The sequence below is a fragment of the Anoplophora glabripennis genome, unplaced genomic scaffold, assembly GCF_000390285.2.
Source record: "Anoplophora glabripennis isolate ALB-LARVAE unplaced genomic scaffold, Agla_2.0 scaffold287, whole genome shotgun sequence".
Classification (NCBI taxonomy): domain Eukaryota; kingdom Metazoa; phylum Arthropoda; class Insecta; order Coleoptera; family Cerambycidae; genus Anoplophora; species Anoplophora glabripennis.
In genome coordinates, this window is record NW_019416441.1 from 590863 (window position 1) to 606826 (window position 15964).

Consider the following 15964-nt stretch of genomic DNA (forward strand, 5'->3'; position numbering starts at 1 on the left):
AGTTCGGAAAGCTACACCAAAATGTTCATTTAGGTACAATATTTTTATTTCTATAAATATTAAAAGTAAGGTTATAATATCGTCTTGTTTTGTGATCCTACTTTGAATTAAGCAAAATGAGTGATTCTGTAAATGATGGCGTGGTTCTTACGTTACTTATCTCTGAAATGAATTGATTGACATATTGACAATTTAACCTCAAAATGTATCGTGACCGAGGCGAGATAACTCCTGTGACGTACGTGATATGATACATATCCTTCAAATTTAGTTTTTAAAATTAAACAATTCACTCAGATGAGTCGGTGTTAACAAAACATTTCGGTTAGTTATTGTTTCACTTTAGTCAACAAATTCTTTACTGCTCTGCAATAAAACAACTACGTAAGTACACTTTATTTAATCCACAACAGTAACAGCCTTAATTTATATTAACAATACATATCCTGCATGAATGAGCTTCCAGTTTAAATTGTGTAATAATTTGATTTTTTAAATTACAGTTATACAAAATGCAAGCCTTATCTGAAAGTTTACAACCCTATAAGGATTTAGTGGGGCAAACTGCCAGCATAGTGACAATAGGGCAGTTTTTCTCAGGGGTTTTCGTATGCAAAGATATTTATAAAAAAGGATCCACAGCAGGAATTCCGGCGACTCCTTTTGTTGGAGGTATTGTCATGTAAGTTATTTGATGTTGAAAAAGAATTATCTTTAATTGTCCCTGAAACAAATTTTAAAATTTACTTTCTATATAACCACTTTTTAATTTTCGAAATTAATTACATTGTTTTATCTAAAATTAATGTAAATAATATGACAAAATATTGCTTGAATTGATAGCATCGTTCCAAAAAATCAGTATATAACGTATATACCTATAACAAAATTAATATTTTTAATTCATCAAAAAATTGTAAAATTTGTAAATATTTGGTAATGGAGTAAAATGATTATGATTTATAATTTCTTTTAATATCATTTACTTTATTAAACTAGGTATTTATTTTCTAAAATATATTTCATCATTTTAAACAAAATTTCCTATTAGAAAGTTTGGCTTAAATGATATTCATGCTCGACTGAATTGATTAGTAAATACTACTATGTACTATGTAAAAGCAGAATTATATTTTATTAAATTAGGAACGAGTTGCTAGTCATAAAATTGATATACAGATGGTTATACAAATAGTGTAACGCCTTTATAATTCTTCTAGATTTTATCTGATTTGATATTTGATGATGAAGATAAATCTATTTTTGTTGATAAATTAAACTCACTGAACTGCATTTAATGCGTATTTAATAGGGAAGACACTAAAATAGTTATAAAGGCAACATCAACATAAACATTTCCTTCGTATTTTGTTCTCATTTTTTTAATATATTTTTTGCAACTTATCATAACTGAATAATATTAAATTACATTTTAAGTAACATGAAATAAAATATGACATTGATTTTATTACTTTCGTTTACTTGAAACAAGTTGTTTTTTGAAAATTAAGAAACATTCATTATAGAAAAATTGTTTATAAGTGCCTATTTCATCATATTATCAAATTATCTTGCACATGATTTATAAAGACTTGAGATTTTTTAAAAACCTTGATATTTCCAGTTTAATCTTACTTAAGAGATAAACAAGGTAAGATAACCGCATGATTCTAGTTTTGAGAGATATCTCTTTAATACATAACTATAATTGCATGACTTTGCTATACCTAATCTTAACAAATAAACCATTCATTTTACATCTGTCTTAAAAATTATCAAATCATAAAGTGGATAGTTTATCAATTAAGTGATTGATGACATAATGGGAACAAATATTTGGAGGTGTAGACTTAATGACAATGACAGTGAATATTAAAAGTACTTTAGTCAAACTTTTATTAATTGTAGGTCATACGGAAAATTATAATAGAGTGTAAGGTCATTGTATCCCATTAACAAATAACCCTAAATGTAAGAATGAACTTGTAACCTTCTGTAAATTAATAGAAACCTTGAATCTCGCAAATCTGTACAACAAATTAAAAATGTCATAAATCCAAGAAAATTGATAGTAATTTTTAGTAATTTTAAAAAAATACAGAATTTATAGAATATATTAAAAATTAATGGCACAAATTCACCATATGCCGATGTCTCACCCAGGAAATTTTAAATTGGAGAAATAATACAACAAAAATGCCTTAATTTACTTAAATACCATTCTAAATATTGCAGTTGGATGATATTTAATATTTGTGCATCTCTAAAATGTGCAAATAGCACTATTGAATTAGTTTGCGTTGTCTTATGATCGCAATACTGTTATAATAAAATAAAATAAACAGTACTTAATTAATAAAATAGATATATGCAGTCTAAGACAATATAATTATTTATCTTAATCATTGAAAATAATAAGTCGGTTAACCAAATAAGTTTTGCTTCACTTAGCTAGTTCAAGGTTTAATATTTTTTTCTTCTGTATCAATTTATTTTTTCCACTTGTCCCAACTTCTAGACAAAGTACATTTCACTTTGACAAATTTAGTAGTGTATTCTGTACATATTCAGGAATTTGAGTATGTACATATCAGGTGAAATAAAATACAAGATTAAGAGGGTACTTCTAGATAACAAATTTTTAAACAATTGTCTGAAACTGATGTACAAGATTAGATAGAAATAACATTGCACAACTTTTTATGAAAATTCGTTTTTCTTAGACATATCTTTACAGCTGCGATTTCTAATCGACAAACGCCATTTTAGTAAAAATATGTATATGTACCTTGTACCATTAAAATGAAATATCAACAAATAAAAAATATATATTATGGTTTATTTGCTAAATAATGACAAATTAAAATTACTTTAGTTTTAAAAATAATTACCACAGCTATTATCTGGCTATTAAGTTTAAAATTATTTATTATCAAGTGTATTCTATGAGCGCTATCATAGCAGTTTATTCTTAATTCTAGTATATATACAGTGTGTCCCAATTTATAGATTTACGGGCCAATCATGCAGTAAGCAAAAAACAAATGAAAATCGATAATGAATTCCTATATAATAATATATTTTTTAAATTTCCGTATCAAAATAAAATATTAAGAAAAAAATTGGTACTTTCAACTATGTTGGTTGAAATACAATTCAGAATTAGATATATTGGATATATCGATGCAATATCATATGATATGATTGACATAATTATAAACTGAGAAATATACTTAGATCTTCTAGTATTTTGCTGAGTTGAATCAAGATAACGTTTAATTTAACTGTGTGCACTTTGAAGATTTAAATAAAAAAAATTGTGACTAACAAGCAGCGGCGGTTGGTGAAAATTTAAGTGGTCGTATTCTGATAATAAAACTTGGGGCCGACACCATTTTGCAGGGGATGATTTCTAAGCCCACTAGAGAAATTTCATGGCAAAAACCTGCTGGAAGATATTTGCGAAATAAATGGAATTGGTGTCAACCCTGAGATCTTGAAAACGGTTGCATATTTTTTTCTTAAGCAACTGATGGACACGAACAGCCTTTTTTGTTTTTTTAACGTTTCCGTTTTTTTATAAAATTACAGCATTACGATCATCGTGTACCAAATTTGATTTTTCTATGTTCAAGTATAACTGAAATATTGATTGAGCTTAGTATAAAGATAAATTGCGTTAAATCACCATATTTTGGGTTCCCCTACAGGCCCCGGCTCTGTGCCGAAACACCCTGTATAACAAAAAAATCAATATTGTGAAAAACGAAAAAAAAACTGCATCTATCACTTCAATTTTCACTATCAACCACTGCTGCCAAGACTAACACTGATCAGTTTGTAAACTAGGCCATCTCAGTAGTTGTGATTTTATTACACTTGTTACAGGGATTATTTTTAAGCCTGAATTTTATTATTTATTTGTAGAGGAACGTTGATGTTACAGCAAGGAATCCTCTTAAATGATCCTGCAATGCTGCAGGTAAACGTGGCCGCAATATTTTTGAATATTTTATACACCATGTTCTACTACGTGTACTCGCCAGATAAGGTCCGCGACGTATTAAAACCTCTCGGGATAGGAGCAACGATCGTAGCCGTATTTCTAGGATATGCTCAAATCGAAGATCCCGAAAACCTCGAATTCCGTTATGGGCTAATAGTAACTGTTATGATGCTGTTACTTTTGGGATCGCCGCTGTTGCAAGTGGTAAGTATTCGTTACGTACGTTATTTCTATTTCCGTGAACAGAATGTGTAAAAAAATTCTGATCATTGAAATTTTGTTCCATCGATTAAAGATAGAAATGAAATAGTTTACTCTTTAAATATTATATTTAATGCACTTGTCTTGTACTTTGACTTATCTCTACTTTAATTATCTCTAAAGTCTCATCGTCACTGTCAGTAACAGATCAGATTATGAGTAATTGCTATAATTCATTTGATAACCTTGACATAAAAAAAACGATGTACTTAAGAATTGATTTTAAGAACTGAGTCTTGATTAAGATATGATAAAAACTCATAGCTTTTAAGGAAAAATTTTTTAAGATTAGCCTTGATCCATACCAGTTTGTGCAAATTTATTGGAAATTGGCATGTCTTTGTCGGCATTTTCCTCTATTTCCATTCGTTTGTTTACTAATTTATCATAGCCTTTTTAAATTTCGATTTTTATAAAGTTCACTTTTAACTTAATAAATTGCCATCTGTATAAATTCTCCCCAAAATTCTTTATTTCCAACTGTACATAAAGCTATTTATTTTTTAAAACCGTTCGAACAACTGTAGTTGAATGACACTATTCATTTGTTACGTTGTACAACACCTTCAACCATCCACATACAAGTTCAGACCTGTTTGAGTAAGTCACGCATTGTACAAATAATTTCAAACAAGCTCGAATTTACTCAAACTGTTGCGCAACGGCTCCAATCAAGACATACATGATAAAAATGTTTGCACAACGCCCTCTGTTGTGCAAATTGTTTGATCGTGTATGGGGCCTATAACAATTTTAAACTCATTTAAAATGGGTGATATATACATTAGATATTTGGGTTGTAATTCAACACTGAATTAGTTAAAAACTTTGCTTAATGCAACACTAGTCATACTTTTACAGTACCGACAGATTAGTAGGTCACTTGGTGTCAACAGATACAAAGCTATGATTTGTGCTGGTAGGCAAGGAATTGAGTTTTAATGACATTTAAAATGCGACATACTTTATAGGTTACTTCTCACCCGCACTCAAAATATATCGACAGATACATATCCAAATATCTAAATCATTTGTCGGTTTTTTTCATTTGCGGTACACTGATAACGACTAATAAGTTTGAAACTGGTCTACTCGACTGTTTACAAGATATTGCATGTGTAATGCTGGAGGGGACATGTAGTCGGCAGAGTAGTTGTTTCCTACGTCATTAGTTAGAATGTTATGATGTTTACAATTTTTTTTGTACTGTATGTAAACTTTGGTTATTTCTTTGTGTTGCCTAACAAATTTTAGTTAACGTAAAATACAAACGAGTTGTATTTATTATTATGTAATGCAATTAACACCAAAGTCAAAGATAATAAATAAATTACAAGATATATTATATTTTTGTAAATTTATTGCTCTAAGATTTCGGTTGGAAAACAAGCTATCTTAAATTTCAGTTGGAAAACGTGCTATCTCAAATTAAGCATGGAAAATATGCTAAATCAGATTTTCAAGTAAAAACATGCTATCTCAGTGCGGCTAGAAATTTAAGTTGGCACATTGAATGATTGAAACCATGCATTTATAATAAACTTATATAATATATTTTTAAAAAAGTAAGGAATGTTTATGTTCAGGTACACTGTTTGTTTTATTTTTTTATTCAACATTTTTCAATTAATTTTGTTAAGTTACTGTTATAAATGACAAAATTGTTGTCATTTTATGTTGTAGGCAATACAAATTTACAATTTAAGATATCTAAAGTCATATTTCACCAAATTGTTAACTGTAAAATAACGGTTGAACGTGGAAAAATCAGTTTTGGACAATTACGCATTATTATTGTAAAAAGCCATGGATGTTGATGAAATTTATGGAAAAGAAGGTCAATCCGATGACCAACTTGTGCCAAACGCTGATTCAATTGATCGTGAGTGTTGCTCAAGCTATTTGTTAATTAATTTCGCTTGTTTTTTTATAACTAATTGTTTAAGAAAAATTTCAAAAAGTTGTAATTAAATAGCCCTTTACAACTAACAAAGTAGGATGTGCAAAACTGCGTTATAAACAAATTGTCCCAGCCAGCTTCAGGCAAATGCCGCTCGGGAATTTGCTCTTTTTGCATTAAATAGAGCTTATTTTTATGGTAATTTAAGATAGGTTTTGTTTATAATATTGATACAATTAAGGAAAAGGTTAAACTTTTATTTTCAGAAAGTTTTATATAGATAGTAATAAAAGCGCAAGCAGCAGTAAAAGTTAACGTTAATGAACAGCCTGCTCGCGAGAGAAAGAGCGCCGAGCCCACCCACATTGCGCGCGAGATTTTTTACTTGAATGTTTCAAATTCGGTTTAAAAATATGATATTCGCGTTCGACCTTTATTTTACAGTTAACAAATTAGTGAAAAATGACTCTTACGACATAAAATAACTAATTTTTCGATAGGTCGTCTAGATTTTCGTGGGCAGTAGGAAAAGTGAAAAAACACGTAAAATATAATGAATCATAGGTTTGTATATTTTTTGCTGTTTCAGAGGGGTATATTAGAAAAGAAGGATGCCTCTTCCATTCCATTCTCTCTTACGTTTATGGGAACACTGGTAACTTTCCTGTGGTTGCTGTACGGAATCATTCTAATGAATGGATTCATGATCGTAAGTTCCTTTTCTAAATTTGCGCATCCTTATATGTTTTAGTTCTCTATCTAAAGTGTTATTATTGACCTAGAACTACACATAGAGCTTAAAAAACTGCCGACATATAAAAACTTATATAACATCGTAATTCTTGACGATGTTATACATCGTAATTCTAATAAAAATGTATCTCTTTCAGTTACAGAACGTAATCGGCTTCATTTTGTGTTTGGTCCAGCTGATATTGATACTGGTGTATCCTGCTCGAGAAGGTCCGAATAAGAAAGAATCGGTAAAAAAGACCGATTAACGTGACAACTTAGGTTCTAGTTCAATTTTTTAATCAATTTAATTTTTATATTACAGGGCGAAATAACTCTGAATAGGTAATTGATTGAGCTTACCCGGAAGTATTTGTTATTAAAATATTTATTATTTGTAAAACGTAAATAATATTTTATTATATAACTTGTCCACGGACCAAATGTTAAACTGAATAGTTTTAATTATACCATTTGTCCTTAATACTTCCTTTTTATTGTTTGCGCGTTGTGACTTTCGAGTATAAAAAAATAGTGATTCATATCGTCACTGTCACTGATAAATATGCAAATTGATGTTAAAAAAAAATTAAATGTGTTTCTGTAGAAAGAAAATTTGAAAATCAAATGTACAGAAGAAATCGACTCTTACAGCTGCTGTACTGGGTATTTTTATTACATAACCTAGCTCTTCCGCGTGCTATCCATGATATACCAATGTATGTGGCTGATAACAAACAATTTGTACCTAAGTCCCATCAGTCCAAAGTCATCAGTCATTGACGATGATTAATTGAGGGCATTAAAGGTTGTAAAGAAACAATCTACTCTTAAATACTATTTATTAAAATAAATACTGGTACATATAAGGTAATAAAATTATTGTCATTCCTCATTACTTAATTAGCAATCCTTATTTATTTTTTCCAAACGAACTAATACAGGGTTTTAATTGTCAGTGTTGCGAGAAACAACTACTCCGAGGGCTATATGCCCCTACCGGCATTGAATTATACTCGCAACACCTATTGCAACAGCTAGGGTCGTTCGTCAGTTTAACCCACCAGGCACAGACCGGTTTCGGACTTATTAGTCCTCATCAGTGTGTCATAGGTGAGACAACCAACTAACGAACCAGCTGTTTTGCATCGTATCGTCACAACAAGGAAATAAGTACACGGGAGCGCAAATGGCTCCGGAGTAGTTGTTTCTCGCAACACTGGCAATTAAAACATTGTCTTCGCCCTCTGTGGGTGGCAGTCGTGCAACAAGTACCTGCAATATAGCAGGTCGCTTCCTACTGTAGCCATTTGAATGGCACAGTTGGGAGTCAGCACGGCAGATGGAGCCATTTGCGCTCCCGCGTACAATAATATACAGGGTGTTCCACCTGTCTCACTGCCTATTGAGGATAAAAGTTGTAGCAAACTTTATTTTTTTTGCAAAAACAATTGAATGCATTGAGATTTTGATCCATCGTGGAAAATATGAAAATATATAACCAGTGCAACAGACAAGCTTTGAATGAGCCACTGAGGTGTATGTTATATACAAGTTTTGCTACTTTTCGAACCTTAAAATTGGCCCATAATATCAGGTTCTCGATAAATTCTAACCTCAAAGTGCGAAAAAAAACATGTTCGCTATATTTGAGGTTATAGGTATTGAGGTAATTTTTCTTCACAAAACTCATTATTGCATCTGAAAGCATCACTCTTCCTCAAAATTCGTTTTAAATCATTCGAATATCCCTTTTCCGACATATTTTTTTGTTGAAATAGAAACAGATAAGACAAAAAGGGAGAAAAATCAAAATACCCAACACCTAAATTCTTAGTGGTTCTTCGGCTTTTCAGTGTCGGTGATTACGAATCAGAACTCAGAATTACAAAATTCAAAATGGCGGATCCAATATGGCGGATAGAATAAACAGTGTTGGAATTTAAAAATGAAAACAGTTCGACAAATTTCGAAAACCAAGAGAACTAGTGGAATTTAGTTGTTTGTAATTTAGTTCTTCACTCTTTGTAGGTATAATACTTTCATATGGCATAACGTTTCTGTGAAGGATAATTACTTCGCGAACTAACATAACCTCAAACATAAGGAAAACAGTGTTATGGTGGTTACATTTTGTCGGCATCCTAGGTATAATTTTATCTTTAAAATTCGTATTATGAAAATTATGGAAACATTGGTGAAAAAAGTGTAAAAAAACCGCAGATATAAATAGATTACGGTACAATTTGCTTGTTATTTATTTTATACAATCGCAGAATTAGAAAATTTAAAAAAATTCCAGTCGCACTTTTTTGCCATGTCGAAAATTACATGGTGCATCACCCTGTATAATCAAATTTTCTTCTATTTCTAATAATTTTTCTCAAGATTGAATTTCAATGTCCACTTCTATGAGGTTTCGTCATGAAATTAATAAAATAATACTTTTTTTAACTGTGCTTACAAACTACTTTCTACAAATATTTAATAAATAATATAAGTACACAGGGTGAATGAGATTTAAAACGAAAAATGTCTCATGATAGTTTCTGATATCTCTCAACGTCAATTTCGATATTTTTATTTTGCATTAGGGCAAAATGGTACTCGCAGACATTTAAACTTGAGCATTCTTGGAAAAAATTCAAATTATTTTTAAAACTGTTCACCTATTTTCAGATCTGACGTTAATTCGACTCACCCTGTATAATACAGGCAGGTTATATTTATTTGAAGTAAGTATAATTATATAAAATAAGTTATTTATTATATGTATGTATCTCCTTTATTTTGTCCAACACATTCAGTCTTCAATAATTTCTTTGGAATATTTTTTAACAGACGATTTAAAAGATAGAGAATGAAATTATACATTAATATTTATAACTAGGGCTGTCAGAACTGAGACGCAGGACATAGAACGGATAGGAGTTAATAACGCAACATCCGCGCGATAACATAGGCAACAGTATACTAATGTGACTTGAACGTGAAAAGCATTCTGAGGCAGCGGCTCGAGCATGTTTCGGTTGACCCGCTTGGCACGCCATTTAATTGCGGCTCTCTCTGACAGCCCTATTTATAACCTATTACTCCTACATATCTATGAATAATGGTAATTATATGGTAATTTATATAATATACAAACTGACATACGAAATATTTTTAAATAGAGTTACAAAAGTAACAAAAAGATCATATAAACTAACGTTCACAAATGCTTCGTTTTTTATTTATAGGATGTTAAGAATTAGGCACTAAAAAAATTTAATTTATTCCTACGTCGAATTTTGTCGTATATGTAGAAAAATTTTAGCAATACGCATTTTTTATTATTTTTATTATGTTTTAGGATATCTGTTAGGTAAGTAGGTACTTTATTATAGTTCTCAAACAACAAAATTTAACTTTCTGCATGAGTTGCTACTTTTGCAGAGAATGTAGTTTAATGGGAAATATCAATACAGGTAGGTAATCAAAATCACAAAGACAAGCACTTGAGCAAGACGATTAATACAAATGAAAGCCAATGTTTTTGTTGTTAAACTTTTTTGGTGTCTATTTAGTAATTAGTAACGGGTTATGTCACATTATGGATATCGATATACAGGGTGTTACAAATTAGTAGGTCAAGCAGTTAACCGCATATTCTTTGGAGTAAAATAATGGGACTTTTATTACGTCACTTTTCAAACTTAAACTTTAAAAAATGATTTTTATTGATAACTTCGGTGATTGTAGAAATATTTATACGAAATTTAGCACGTAGTTTGATCTTCAGTTGGCACACTTTTTGTGTAATTTTGATTTAAAATGTCAAAATGCCAACGGAGGAATGGGGGGGAGGGTTGCAGTACCTATGAACCCTTTTGTGTACGCCTATGCCTTCCGAATATTTTTTTTTAGATAAAGCGTTGTTTTATTCTATTTTTTCACTCTTGTAAGATTTTAATTTGGGCCTTGGTTACGAGATATTGCAACTTTTTTGAATACGCGACATCAACTTAGTCGATGTCGCGTATCCAAAAAAGTTGTAATATCTCGTAAACTAGGTCACAAATCAAAATCTTCACAAGAGTGAAAAAAAATAGAATAAAACGCCGCTTTATATTAAAAAAAATATTCGGAAAGCATAGAAAAAATAGAATCCATGGGTATTGCAACTCTCCTCCCCTCCGTTCGCGTTTTGTTATTTTAAATCAAACTTACAAAAAAAGACTTTAGTACACAATATGTGCCAAAATTCAAATAAATATATCTCCAATCACCGGAGTCATCAAAAAAATTTATTTTTAAAATTTTAATTTTGACACCCTGTATTTTGAAAATGGGACTCCGAAATGAAAAGTGACATACGAAAAGTCCCATTATTTTAGTCTAAAGAATATGTGGTTGACATGTTGACCTGTTAATTTGTAATACCCTGTATATTACCTAAAAGAATACTAATTGTCTATAATTTTTCAATTCTTCCACTGGATACCAAATATTCAATTTGACAGCAATAAGTTCGATTAAATGAAATTTAAATGGAATTATAGATTTAATAATTCTCGAAAATCTAAAAAATAACAAAGAAGAAAGAACAGGAGGAAAAATTAAAGAAACCCGAAATAAAAAAAACATTAACATATTTTTCTAAATATACGACTGGAATAAATCTCAATGAATATGAATTTAACAAATTTTAACAGAATCAATATAGTTGCAATCGGGATGCCCTCAAATTCCAAATTAGTAAAGTTCAAGCAAAAATTAACAAAAAGTATATTTTATATAAACGACAAAAGAAACAAAAAATTTCTCACGAAATAATCAATTTCAATTTTCTACAACTAAAAAAACTATTCTTTAGCCAAATTTCAACATAAAAATGAACTAAAAAAAAACGAGTTCATGAAATATAAGCATTTTTTTGTAAATTCGCAATCTTCAGATTCCATGACTGGGATACTTGCCATAAAACAAAACAGCCTGATATAAGTCTTGTCCCGTATGTTTCATTTCTACAAATTATCGTTAACTGGCAATTAAAAAAAATGTAAAAGTGAGAATTTGGTGGGCATACCAGTGTTTTTTTTTATAAATTTTTGTGTAAAATAAAGTAATTTGACTATAGTGTGTATCTCAAAAATGAATCCTGAGAAGGAACTTTTTTATTTGTGTGAAAAAGACATTATAAAAACACTTCGATATTACAAAAGATTTGTGCTTTGCTTGGGGCATTTTCAGATATTTCAAAAAGTTAACCCGCTGTATATAAAACCATTAATGTAGTAACATTTTTAAAAGTTTGAGGAAAAACAAGGATTTTAATAATGAATGACATTTTCTCATAAATTTAAAAAGACAAGGTTTTCTTCTTCAGGGAGACACACTATACAGAATGATTCACAAATGGTGACCAAAAATGAAACCTCGTATTCTTTGAAGAATTTTGAGGGGTCTTTCGTAAAGAGTCTTTATCTAAGACGCTTTGTTAAACTTAAAAAAATATTTTAAATTTTTTTAAATAATTTAAAAACTAGTAAGTGAAATAATTTGAAATGTGGCACATGTATTTATGTAAACATTGTCCAAAATCTGAAGCTTTTTTCTAAAATTTAGATGTTCCAGTGGCGGAGATACAGAGTATCGGTGGCATATTTTTCTAAATAAAATAGTACGCCACTGCTTTACTGTAACAATCATGATATTTTCTGATTCGTCTTTCAATTTTCTACAAATTACTACTTTATATTTTTCGAAAAAATTCCTGATTTTCGTATAAAACTTAAAAAACGAAGTGAAAACACATCGAATAAAATTCGGTTTAAAATTACATAGTAGGCTGCGATAGCAACTGAGCAGTTAGAAAAAACAATAAATAATGCTTTTCATTAGATTCAAACAGCAAAATATTTCGAGCAAATTACATTTTCATTACTAAAAAGATGTCGCGCCTGTGTTCATGGAAATTGAGGTATTTTTAAGCATTTACTCAAATAAAATCATTAAAATGATGACTAGTATTATTAATTTCTTTATCCGAATAAATAACCAAATTATTAGTGTGTGTCATGTTATTTAAGTAAAAGTTCGTTTTTTAAGTTTTACTCGAATTTTTTTTTCAAAAAACTTAGAAGAGGAAATTAAAAGACGAATTTGAAAATATCATGATTGTTACCGTAAAGCAGTGGCGTACTATTTTATTTAGAAAAATATGCCACCGATACCATGTATCTCCGCCACTGGAGCAATTAAATTTTAGGAAAAGGCCTCAGATTTTGGACAATGTTTACATAAATACATGTGCCCAATTTCAAATTATTTCACTTACTAGTTTTTAACTTATTTACAAAAACTAAAAACAGTTTTTTTAAGTTTAACACCCTGTATCTTTTTAACTAATCGTCCTATAAAAACTTTATACGAAAGACTCCCCTTAAGAAAAATTAAATAAAAAATGTTTACCTTGACGAAACAAATTATAAATAAAATGGCAGAGAAGTTTTTAAAAAGTAATTATGAACCGAAATAAAAAATATAGTGTGTCCCATTTAAATTTCGATAATTGTGCATGGTTAAACCGTTAAAAAATACTACTGTGAATTTTTGGAATGTTTTTCTAACTGTAAAGTAACAACAAAATCATTATATTGTGACAGAATTGTTTGGAAAATATTGAGAAAATGTGCTTTCTTTCGTTGTACTTGCCTTAAAATTTATCGACAGTATAATAAGTAATAGTTTTAATAAAACGTTAGTTGGACGACAATACGAATGAGTAAACAAAACTATATCTACTATTGCAATTAACACGTAAACAACTTAATATTATAATCTTAAAAGTACTAGATATAGCATGCCTCTAAGGGGTCTGTACAACTCTCCACCAGGTATAGTACGGCTCAAAAAAAAATCGATTTAACTAAACTTGCCTTAGTCGAAAAATTTATAATATTGTTAAATCGACTTGTGGAGCGTTGTACAGACTCTTTAGAGACACCCTTTTCCTTTATAATGTTACAAATCATTTACCTATTAGATAATCGGTACCTAACACTTTTTTAACTTTTATAACGCTGACCCGTGTTAATAACAAATGTTTTCGATTCCAATAATAAATCCGGTGGAAACCCCAAGGTTATAAACAATAACATCGCGACAATCCTCAATATTAATTATAGTAAATTTCAGGCACATTGTGCGGTGGCTTCAATTAATTGTAATAATAGACAATAGCTCATTTGTACTGATAGGCTAAAACAATACTAACCAACAGCTAAAACACCGGCACGCAATCTCCATTTATATCTTTCTCGCTCCCCTGTGGGCACGTCTCCGGAATATCCACCGCGTTCCTGTTCACTGCAAACCCTACGATAGTCTCGTTACGGCTTGTTTTATTTTTTTCACCACTGTCGATGGTAGCGTTGCTCGTCTTCTGATCAGCAGAAGAGACGTTCTTGTCCCTCAACTCTTCCGAGTTCGTGGCATCGGGGAACTTAATCTCACCGTAATCCTCAGTAGGGAAATTCACAACATCGCTGTTGTTGTCGTTGTTCTCGGCCACCCTTGCAACAACTTCTTCCGCCATGGTGGCGTTCTTGAAGGTGTCCAGAATGTGCTTCTTCACTTCCTCGTCTTGCATGTTGATCTCGCTCTGGTTGCGGAAGATCACGCAGCAGTAGCCGGATATGCCATCGTCGGCGTCCAATGAGACCATTTGGCACAGTATCTTCTTGCCCGAGGTTCGGCACAGCGTTACCGTCAACACAACGATCAAACTCTTCAATGACATTTTCCCTGTGACTCAACCGAAGGTCTGATGACAAGTGATACGCTGGTATTTGCGACGAGGTGGATTTGTTTGAATTATTCAGTAATTGCGAGCAACGAAGCTCAAGTATTCTCGGAATCTGCGGAAATTTTTTGCTAAGGAACTGAATAAACTATAAACGATTTGTTCCGGTGAGAAACTGAGACCGACCATTGTTGTTATACAACCGGAGTTATTGCTATTTACCTATCTTTCCATCTTTAATGATTTGCGATCCGACCTTGACAAGTTTTTTATCCACATGCACCTGTAAAGGCTGTAAAAGTGTCTCGGTGCATGTATAATATTTAGATTAATACGCGGTTTCATAACACCAACTGCTGATGCTGATTTGTGCTTGTACTTTTTACAGTTTACAAACTTAATTTATAACTTCTCTCGCATGATTGAAATATGTATGTAATAGTGCTCATCTATTATTATACGCCTATTTGCTTATTTTGGTTCTGGGAATTCAGAACTTACAATTAGACCAATCAATAGAGGTTTTATTTGTGACAAAAATATTATGTAGATATACAGGGTGGCCAAATGAAAACGAAACAGCCATTTTCAGGAACTGCGTCAAGATTGTAGAAAAACGCTCAGACCCGTCGATTTTAGATTAAAAAGGGATATTCTTTGCTGGTATTTTTGACTCCGCCACTTTCACCCCCAAGCAAGGCATCACCCCAAAATATTTAAATGGCATTGGGGGTTGAGTAATATTTCTTTTGAAAGCTCTTACAATTCTCTTTATAACAGACTTTAAATTTTATAATTCCGCCCAATACTAATTAAGAATTTTGATTTTAAAGTTGAAACTTATGTAACGAGCGTTCAAATAAAAACGTGGTCGAAGTTGGCTCTGACACATTGGACGTAGGGAGTAGCTTATAGCGACCAACTTAACCTCATTTCTCAACGAGCTGTATAGCAGCTGTCAGTTTCAATAACGTTAATGACTATATAACTTTATTTTAAAGAATAATCGTGATAACAATAACAAACAATTAAAGGAGCTGCGGAAAGTGTCCCCCTCCTTGTTATAACAATAAATTAAAGCAGCTGCTGAAAGTGTCCCCCTCCTTGTTCCAAGCACTTTTCACACCTGTTCCTCAAAGAATTAAAGACATTTTCTAAGATGCTCGGGGTATTGTTAATTTCACGAATCTTGTCTATAAGTCGAGCCTGCAGATGGTTTAAATCAGGAATAGGCAGTTCAAAAATAGTGTTTTTAAGGTAAGGCCACAAAAAGAAATCA

The 15964-nt window shown here is 31.1% G+C and overlaps 2 protein-coding genes across 2 annotated transcripts in view; one reads left to right on the forward strand and one right to left on the reverse strand.

Annotated features, from left to right (window-relative positions):
• Window positions 1–74: 74 nt before the first annotated feature.
• On the forward strand, window positions 75–7350 carry LOC108905144 (sugar transporter SWEET1). Its single transcript, XM_018707922.1, has 5 exons — window positions 75–384; window positions 504–682; window positions 3928–4210; window positions 6757–6876; window positions 7058–7350. Exons 2-5 carry the CDS (start codon window positions 513–515, stop codon window positions 7166–7168), a joined length of 684 nt encoding a protein of 227 aa, XP_018563438.1. The 5' UTR covers window positions 75–384; window positions 504–512; the 3' UTR covers window positions 7169–7350.
• The window catches only part of LOC108905138 (integrator complex subunit 5-like), a 66312-nt gene continuing 51005 nt past the window's right edge, over window positions 658–15964 (reverse strand). Inside the window, exon 13 of the mRNA XM_023454562.1 lies at window positions 658–724. The gene's annotated coding sequence lies outside the window, so the exon portion shown is untranslated. The remainder of the gene's footprint in view (window positions 725–15964) is intronic.